At 35.4% G+C, this 9843-nt stretch overlaps 1 protein-coding gene and 1 long non-coding RNA gene across 2 annotated transcripts; one reads left to right on the forward strand and one right to left on the reverse strand.

Annotated features, from left to right (window-relative positions):
* The first annotated feature begins 4067 nt into the window (after positions 1-4067).
* Positions 4068-5210, forward strand: LOC127087879 (uncharacterized). Its single transcript, XR_007790070.1, has 2 exons — positions 4068-4353; positions 5008-5210. It is a non-coding gene; the product is annotated as an uncharacterized LOC127087879 (long non-coding RNA).
* Positions 5211-6119: 909 nt separating this feature from the next.
* Positions 6120-8000, reverse strand: LOC127082953 (homeobox-leucine zipper protein ATHB-6). The gene is made up of 3 exons (XM_051023183.1): positions 7549-8000; positions 7009-7388; positions 6120-6897 (listed from the first exon to the last, which is right to left on the reverse strand). The coding sequence occupies exons 1-3, from the start codon at positions 7607-7609 to the stop codon at positions 6433-6435; spliced, it is 906 nt and encodes a 301-aa protein (XP_050879140.1). The 5' UTR covers positions 7610-8000; the 3' UTR covers positions 6120-6432.
* Positions 8001-9843: the final 1843 nt, after the last annotated feature.

The following is a 9843-nucleotide window of genomic DNA, read 5'->3' on the forward strand; positions in this document are numbered from 1 at the left end:
CATGAGTCATTTCAATAGTTAAGAAATAATTCTCCTATCTCCATAGTATTGATGATAATTCTTTTCCATCTAAGAGAGCTAGTGGCATACTTTTAGATTTTATCCAAGTTGGAGTCCTTCTCATGATGATGCAAAGTTCTCATACTTGTGGGTGACTAGTTGAGTATTCTCCTTAAAATGACAAAATATCTTTTCATTAAAAATAAATCAAAACAAACATCTTTGATACTTTTACCATAAACTACGAGGTTTTAATCCTCCATTACACTTTGTTGGTACGTAGGCATGTGACTTCAAAAGTCTTGGCAAACACAAAAGTTATAAAAAATATTTCTTTTCCCATCTCTCCAATCTTTTGCAAACAACATCTTTTTCGGACTAAAAATGTATATATTTTCAAAGAGTTTCCCATGGAGTACCATGGATGTTTAGGGTGCTAATACCTTCCCTTTGCATAACTAACCCCCGGATTCGTATCTCTTTTATTAGTTTTATTTTAAAACTTCTTTGGGTTTTGTTCGTACTTTTTCCCTTTTTCTTTAAAAATAATAAAAGCGCGATGGTGACTCTTGCTTTATGAGTTAAGTTAATCAATAGCTTAATCTCAAAAAATTTACCGCTACAGGATTATCAAAATGAAGCAAGGTCAATGATCAAACGATGCCCAAATTAGGGTTTCTTGAGCCACAAGTTTCATCAAGAACCAAGGTCAGATGAATTAGGGTTTGGTGATCCAAGGGTCATATTGAGATGTTTCAAAGGTGTAGGGCATGAACAAACTTTGGATTTTATGGGTCCTCAATGAAATGGTCAAGATTCATGGTGAATCATGACTTGTGCAAGCCAATGAGGGTCAAGAGCTAGGGTTTGGGTCCTTGGGTGACCAGATGAATCTTGATGCATCTTCAAAGGGGACTCACCATCCAAATTGGGTTTGGAGAGTGAGTGAGATGACTTGAATTATCCTCCAAGCTTAGTTGGATGCTTGAGGATGAAATTAGGGTTAAGATGGTTTGGGCACACCTTAACATGGCCAAAGGATCTTGAGGTTGCACAAATGAATCTCATTCCTTTAGTTTGTGGATTATTGTGGATAATTAAGCATAGATTCATATGAGATGACATGTATGGGATGTATGCTCACGAGTTAGGGTTCAAGAAGGTGATGTGGAGGTAGGGTAAATTTGATGGTATAACACAACGGGTGAGCCATTTTATGACAATATTGACGAAAAAGGTCTACTCTAGGTTGGATCTTCGTATTACCCCTTCAAGGTGTGCACCTTGGGGGGAAATATTATGCAACCACCAAAGCAAGAGCGGTTCTAAGAGGGGTCCCTAGATTCGTGGACCTTTTTGTGAACCAATATCATGTGACAGGTGAGCCGTCTTATAACGATATCCACAAAGAGGTCTACTCTAGAAGGAGTCTTCATGCTAGCCGTTTTATTAGGGTGTTTAACGAGATTGCAGGTCTCGCTCCTACGTATCCTCAGGTGTGATGAGGAGTTAAAAGTTACGTAGTTCTTTATAGAAAACTATGTATTGGTTGGTTAATTTTATTGAACGACTGTTTAGATCACGCTCTATCGGTTAAAAGTTTGCCTTGTGTTCGCGTTTCGAAGCTTAAAGCATTTGTTTGTATCGTGGTATAACAGACTAAACAATGTTCTTTTGTAAAAGGTTTTTGATTGCGCGATGGCGAGAAAGTATATTTGATGGGTTGAATTTTTTTTAGGAGAATGAAGAATGCTCGGTAGGACCAAAACGTATGTCTTAGGGTCGATTACTTGAGGTTGCAAGGAGTGTATACCCCATGTACCTTTTTCATTCAAAGCTCTTATGAAATTTATTTGCGAAAGAAGAACGTTCGGTAAGACCAAGACGTATGCCTCGAGGCCAATTGTTTGGGGGTTTTAAAGAGTGTAGACTCTCATGTCCCTTATTCATCCAAGTTTGGGTTAGGTGTTTTAGAACAAAGAGGAATGATCGGTGAAACTAAGACGTGTGCCTCGGAGCGGATCATTCAAGGTTTTAATGGAATGTAAAACTCTAATGTTCCTTTTCTTTCAATTTTATTGAGAAAGTATTTGACGTAACGTTTAATTTAGAAAGAGATTTGATAACGGTTAATCGTTTCGAAATGAGTTTAAAAAATAAACACTTGACATTGGATCAAGGTTTCCAGTTGTTGAAAATATTAATTTTATTTATTCCTTAATTATTTTACTAATAAAAAATAATTAATAAAATAAATAATAAAATAATAAAAATGAAATGAGAAAATGAAAGGGGTTCTAATAGAAATGCAAGGATGATGACCTTAGCAAAAATAAAATAGGAATGGCCAAACGCCTGATTCAAAAGAACATAAAATAAAATAAAAAGAAAAGCAACGAAAGGGGAGCGCTGAAAGGAATCCAGGCCCAAAGGCGCTAGTCAAGGCCTTGAGGGAGTCAACAAATGTTGACTCTATCTCAGTCTTCAGATTGGATTACCAATCAATCAAGGACAAAGGAGAAGTCAATCTTGTGGTAGAAAACTGGGGATGCGCACACATGATCAGTCAAAAGGAAGGGTTAATCAACATGGGGATGCGCACACATCAGGTGGTTGATACAAAGGTAGAGCTAAGTAAGAAGGAGTGAGTCCACATGTGAGGACTCTCTCTCTCTCTCTCTCTCTCTCTCTCTCTCTCTCTCTCTCTCTCTCTCTCTCTCTCTCTCTCTCTCTCTCTCTCTCTCTCTCTCTCTCTCTCTCTCTCTCTCTCTCTCTCTCTCTCTCTCTCTCTCTCTCTCTCTCTCTCTCTCTCTCTCTCTCTCTCTCTCTCTCTCTCTCTCTCTCTCTCTCTCTCTCTCTCTCTCTCTCTCTCTATCTATATATATATATATATATATATATATATATATATATATATATATATATATATATATATATATATATATATATATATATATATATATATATATATATATATATATATATATATATCACTCATTGGCCGACCTACCATCTAAAATAACAAAAAAATAAAAAATAAGCCACTAAATGGATCCAAGCGGCAGCCTTTGTAACGTCCTAGACTGCTTTTAGGGTTACGGATTGACCCCACAAACCAACACGGGTATTTTCAACATGTTTTATCCTCAATCACATGCTTTTCGGAAAACTTTCTAGAAGGTCACTCATCCAAATACTACTCCAAGTCAAGCACACTTAACTATGGATTTCTTATTTGTTATGCTACCGAGGAGAAGAAGATGCATCTTGTTGGTATAGGTAGTACCAATCAATTCTTATAAGTTTTCCTTCAACCATGTAGTCTCATACCTACACAGCCTCGGGATCCCTCTCATTCCGACATGAATTCGATTTTTTCCTAGAAGATTCTAGGAGTGTCTCATTAGCATGCCTCATACACCAACAACCACTCCCACGCCCTTGGATGTTACATGTAAGCACTCTCTGGCCTCTTTGTCCTCGGGTGTTACATGCCTACCAACTTCTGTTTGGTACGTCCCTGTGCCACATCATACTGGGAAAGGTCTGACTCTTATACAATTTGTAATGCCCTAAATTGCTTTTAAGATTACCGACTTATCCCACAAACCAACACGGGTCATTTCAAAATGTTTTATCCTCACTCACATGCTTTCCGAGAAACTTCTCAGAAGGTCGTCCACCCAAATATTACTCCAAGTCAAGCACGCTTAACTATGGAGTGTTTATTTGTTAGGCTACTGAAAAGAAGATGCATCTTGTTAGTATAGGTAGTACCAATCAATCCTTATAAGTTATCCTTCAACCATGTAGTCTCATACTTGCACAGCCTCAGGATCCCTTTCATTCCAACATGAATTCGGTTTTTCTCTAAAAACTACTAGGAGTTTTTCAATGTCATGTCTCATGCACCAATAACCACTCTCTCGTTCTCGGATGGTACATGTAATCATTCTCCGCCCTCTTCGACCTCGAGTGTTACAACCCTTACGGTGGCGAGGCAAGAACATCATGAACATAATGAAGATGTTCATCATCTGAACCCGGATTTTCGAAAATTTACTCAAAAACTTTTGAAATAAAGCTTACCCAAAATACTATTCTAAACATAATTTCAAACTTAATTTAGCCAAAAACACCATCAATTTACAAATCAAACTCTGCCCTAATTAAAACCCTAAATGTTAAAATCATCCTCAAACTTCACAATTTCAAGCAGATAACAACGATTCAAGGTGTGATAACAATGATTATATGAAGAAAAAAACTAAAAATGGTACGAAAACGGGATTAAGAAGTCTCGCCGAAACTTTGCAACTCCGGCGAGAGTTTGACGACCACTGGTTACCTCGGGTAAGCGCTTTTCAACTCTTCCTCTTTACTTTTACTGCTTCTGTTATTGCTTCAATCCTTCTTCTCCTTCTTCTCTTTGCTTTTCTTGGTTCTCTCTGGTGAGGGGTTGTTAGGCCCGGTGAGAGTGAGTCTGAGCTCAACCTTTCTTAGGCTTCAATGCGAAGCTTAATAATGTTAGGATAGTGAGCTTTTAGCGAGGGGGTTAGGAATTTTTTAGTAGAGGTTCAATGTGAGATTTTTCCCTGTTTTTGAGAGTGCAATGAGAGGGTGATTTATGATCAAAGAGAGGGGAAAATAGTGAGTTTTTAGAGGAATTGGATGGAAAAAGTATTAATCCATGTGATAATTTTGGTGATCCGGGTGAGTGGATTAAGGGATGGTTGGGATTAGTTTTGGATTGAAATCAATTGCAAATCGTGTTTGTTAAGTGGTGATTTGTGTTTGTTGTATGCATGTGAAAGGATTTGATGGTATGGTGATGTTGAGATAGTATTCACGCGTTCTGTAACTTGAGTTTCTAATTTTGGTTTGTTTTGTTTTTCTTTTTAATTCAAATCAAATTATGTATGTGTATGTATGTTTGGATGGTGTGAATTGTGTACTGTGATGCTCATGCAATTCAATTGTGTTTCTCACTTCATGTTGGTCTTGCAGGATGTGGTAGTGTGGTGCATGATAAAGAAGATGATGAAAAAGAATATCTTATGATGCAAAATATGATGATGATGGAAAGAGGATGGCACAACTATTTTGGAGACTCTTACTTTTTATATATTTTTGTCTTATTATTGAAATGTAAAATATTCTTTTGTATGCAATAAAACTCTTTTTTATACTATTTTTGTTCTAATTTGTAATCTTAAATACATGTATGAGAAAGACATGCACTCAATTTCCATTTAACAAATTGGTGCTTATGTATGAAACACAACATATGAATTTAAATATTGGGCCTAATGCACTTGATTCAAATTAAGTAAAAACAAAAACCTCCTCCTCTTGGATTTTGATGGATGATAACCAAACTTATTATTTCAAATCCTAATGGTCTAAACAACCACCAAGTCTAAACAACATTTGAATATCCAAGAAGATGTATGCATGACAATAGATAAATGATTTCAAATGAAGGCAAAACCATGGAAATGGGAAACAAATACTAACTAAATGCATTTTAAAGATGACTAAAATCAAACCATGGATGACAATAGCCAAAGGGAAAATGGCTCATTCTAGATGCAAATGCATATGAGACTAGTATAGATTATCATGCAATGCAATATGTAACTGAGTTATAACACAATGTTGAAGTCAATACGAGAGTAAGATGAATGAACGAAATTTAAATTCAAGTGATTATAACAACTTATTATTCTTTAGTTCTTTAGATTAGAAGTGGAATGTCAAAGTCGTAAGATAGATCTTGAATTTATATCACCTGCGCGCAATGCAGTGGATCAACATGTTCTCTAGGTCATAGCTATTAGACCTTCTCGTCGACTTAGAACAATTTTTTTATTAAATTTTAAAGATCAACTCCATTACAGGGTAAGTTGGATGATTAATTAGACAATAATATCAAACTTTGATAACTGCAGAGAATCGTGATGCAAAAGTTTGATATTATTGTCATCCAACTTAGTTAATAACGATATAGGCATCTGATTAATTTGAATATGCAAATACTCCACTTATCCATTTTGGCGATTAGGATACTAGATAAAAAAAATTGAAATTATTAATAAATAACAAAAATCCCTAAAAAATACATGACAAAACTTGAACTTTATTAATTCTAAAAGTAAAATAAATAGAAAGATAAAGCAATTTTTTATGCTTGAATTAAAATAATTTACACCATGGATTTTCATCATTACCACATAGTAATTATTCAACCCCATACCAGAGCCATAATCCCAAACCATCCTTAACTGGGACAAGCAGCCTATCCCAACCATTTCTCTGTTCTTTCCTTCACGTGAACAACACATAGCCATAGTTTTGCTACCAAACCAGACATTATTTTACAAAGAAATTGAGGTTTCATTTTCCCTCTTCATCGTTTTGTTTCCATTAAGTTCAACTCCATTGATCTGGACAGTACCATTGTAACGTTGGTGCTTGGTCGTCTGAGAAAAAATTGCAGGCCTCATCGGCACTCAAGAAATTCTGTTCCTCCATTTTCACATGATAAGATTTCTGATACTGGAAGCAATTCATGGAGGAAGAATCAGGAGACAACAAAAGGTGACTTTGAAGAATTCCTCCAGATGAAGAAATTGTGCTAGAATCACTGTCAGATGAACCGTCTCTTAAGTCTGCTGGAAAGAGTGAAGAAGCTTCTCCAACACCAAAATCATTGTTGTTGTTAATGATGCTGTCATAATTCAAATGATCCTTAGATTCTAAACTAGGAATTGATGTTTCCGAAGACGGGTTATGCTTGTTTTCATCAGATTCAGGCATTGTTATCATCTCTTCTTTCACCAAAACACTGCTTGCACTTTTTTCTTCTTCTTCCAGCTTCAATTTCAATTCCTTAATCTGTAAACAAACCAAAAAAACTCAATTTCAATTACTTGAGCTTTATGAAACAAAAATAAACTTTTTTTCATAATCACTTATACTAGTATATAACTATTGTAAATATATTACCTCCTTATGAAAAGCTTTGTTGTCTTGAGTAATTGCATCTAATTTAAGCTTAAGAGCATCATAATTAGCTTTAAGAACACCATAATCTCTTTCCAACTGTTTTGTCTTCCATCTCGCACGACGGTTTTGAAACCAAACAGCAACTTGTCTAGGCTGCAACCCAAGTTCTACTGCAAGCTTCTCCTTTCTCTCGGGTTCAAGCTTGTTTTCTACTTCAAAGTTTTTCTCTAAAGCCTTCACTTGATCCACTCTCAATCTTCGTTTCTTCTCAGGGTGATGATGACCGGTTTCTTCAACAGAGACTTCCTCTTCAAATCCATCCAACATCATGGATTGAAACTCCATACCATACACATGTTTGTTCCTCGGACTATTTTCTTCTGAATGAATCAAGTAAACAAAAACATAATCAGTATTAGTATCCAAATACAACAGTAATTGCTATAACCAACGTCAAAGTAAAACATAGTACTCCAAAAGTGTCTTCCAAAAATAGAAACATAGATCTGTGTCTGAAATTTGTAAACATTACTAACAAACCTGTTGATGGAGAGATTGTGATGAGAGGAGATGAAGAATCTGAGGTGGCGAGTCTCTTCATGAATGAAAATGGATCTTAAAAAATAGAAGAACTAGCTATATAAATTAACACCATAGCCATGTTCTTGTTTTCTCACTACTTCTCCTTCTTCATCCATCAAACACTTCATACACAACAACACACTCACCCACACAATTGAACTAGCTTAAATACTAAAACTAAAGTATATAAACAAAAACGCAAATCTCAATGCTCTTTCATAACTGTTTTAACACGGCGATACAAGAAGTGTAGAGAAAGAGTGGAAGGATTGGGATGGAGAGGGTGATGGTGATGGTGATGGTGGGTTTGGAGAGGTGAACCAGTGGCGATGTAAATTTGGAGTGTGTTTATATAAACCCAACCGGGGTTAGATTCTGACTAGGGTTAGGTGGAGCGTGGTACCGTGGTTAGTTTGCATTGAAATGAACCCAAATTCAATGTAAATGCAAGTTTTGGGTACCGGTTGTGTCCGGTGATGGTTTCCGGTTTTTCGACCGTTTAGTAAATGCGATATTTCTGAGTGTGCAATTAAGTCAACAAATCATTTCATTATGAGAGTAAAGCCAATCAAGTTAATTATTTATGGATTATTGGTAATTTATTACTAACTACTGATACATTAAAATAATAACTTTATGAAAAAATTATGGATGAACTTCATATGGTTTGAGGTTAGTGTTACTGCGGTGTCTGTTGTAAAACATATAGTGGCTTTAGAAGCCATCTACCTTCACTGCACCGGTCGTCGATCACCACTCTATAACTGTCGCTTCACAATTCTTAGCCCATTAATAACTCCAACAACAATTATATATTTTTTAAAGATAGTAATTAAAATAATTTTAATTTTGTAATAAAAAAACAAAATTATTTTAAGTTAATTAACTATTATTATCGATATAATTTTATGAATTGAATAGATGTTTATCTATTGAAAAAATAATAAAGAATGTATTTCTATTAAAAGTAAATCTCTTTGATAGATAGTGTTATGAGAGGTTTTTAGGTTAATGGTGTTAGATTGTTGGGGTTTTTTTTCGCTATGTAGCATTGAATATTTTGTGGAGTAACACTTTTGTGAGAGACACACCACATATTCATCCAAAACCTTAAGGTGATACGTGAGTGAGTTCTCTCACTTATAAATGCTCAAGTCTCCACATTTACAACAAATGTGGGACTATTGTTCATATTAGTCACTTTTGATACATTCTCAATATAGACTATGTGATCGGGTGAAAAATTATCTATATTATGTTTTACTAGTAAAATTTAATGTCTTCCTCAATTTTAAAATTGATGTATTTATAAGAATTTTTTTGGTCTCGATCTTAGACTTTTAAGAAAGTAATATTCACCTCTGTAGTGTGGAAACAAGTAGTTATCTTTTATATTATACTAAATATTGTTTTTTTTCTTCATATCTTCTATTCTAGATTCATTTTAATTATTTAACTTTTAAAAAAGACCAATTAAATTCGTTAACTCTTCAAATTGAACTTCATTAAACGCTTTTGTCTATAAATTAATTTAGCAACGAAAATATCTATCACTAATATATTTTCTGGATTTAAATCATCATCTTCTTCATCAAGATTTGGAGAAGAGGCGCCAATTGGTATGTCGCCTTAGTGTAGTGTGTAATTTTTTTGTATAAATTGAGGTGTTGTGTGATTCATTTTGCCACGTCTCTTTTTATTATATTGCAAACATGTTTCGTCTTCGTCGCCGCTATGGAAAAGTGATTTATTCGAGAGACAAGTCTCCGATGGAGATGATGTTTTGGAACATTTGTAGTTTCGATCAACTAAAGAGGAAGTTGGTTCGTTGGTTAGATGGAAACATACCAGAAAGGGAAAAAATAAGAAGTAGTGAGAGACTCGACGACGTTCGTCCATATGGCGCCTTGTATGTGCAGACCTCGAGATTATGCGTTGCAAGCAAATAGTCATGCAGACTAGGGATAAGACCATGCATGCAACCTGCCACGACCTAGGAGACATAAGTCCATATGGCGCTAGCTTTGAACATTTGCATGTGCACGCCAAACCAATTGGTGTTAGCTTGCATGCCCATTTTTTCATGCATGCAAACTTATGCATGTCTCTCATTATAAATAGCCATGCAATAATCACTTATTCATCAGCAACAATCACTTCTACACCTGCAATAACCACTCTTTCATCTACAACAACCACTGTTTCATCTGCAACACTACGACAAGATGTCTCTGCTCACTATGGGTGAATCGC

The sequence above is a fragment of the Lathyrus oleraceus genome, chromosome 5 (assembly GCF_024323335.1).
Source record: "Lathyrus oleraceus cultivar Zhongwan6 chromosome 5, CAAS_Psat_ZW6_1.0, whole genome shotgun sequence".
NCBI lineage: Eukaryota > Viridiplantae > Streptophyta > Magnoliopsida > Fabales > Fabaceae > Lathyrus > Lathyrus oleraceus.

Excerpts from the sequence above, each read along its gene's own strand:
- LOC127082953 (XM_051023183.1), bottom strand. The coding sequence starts at position 7,609 with ATGAAGAGACTCGCCACCTCAGATTCTTCATCTCCTCTCATCACAATC. Across the intron at positions 7,389-7,548 it reads CACAATCTCTCCATCAACAG|AAGAAAATAGTCCGAGGAAC; the intron begins GTTTGTTAGTAA and ends TGATTCATTCAG. Across the intron at positions 6,898-7,008 it reads ACAAAGCTTTTCATAAGGAG|ATTAAGGAATTGAAATTGAA; the intron begins GTAATATATTTA and ends GTTTGTTTACAG.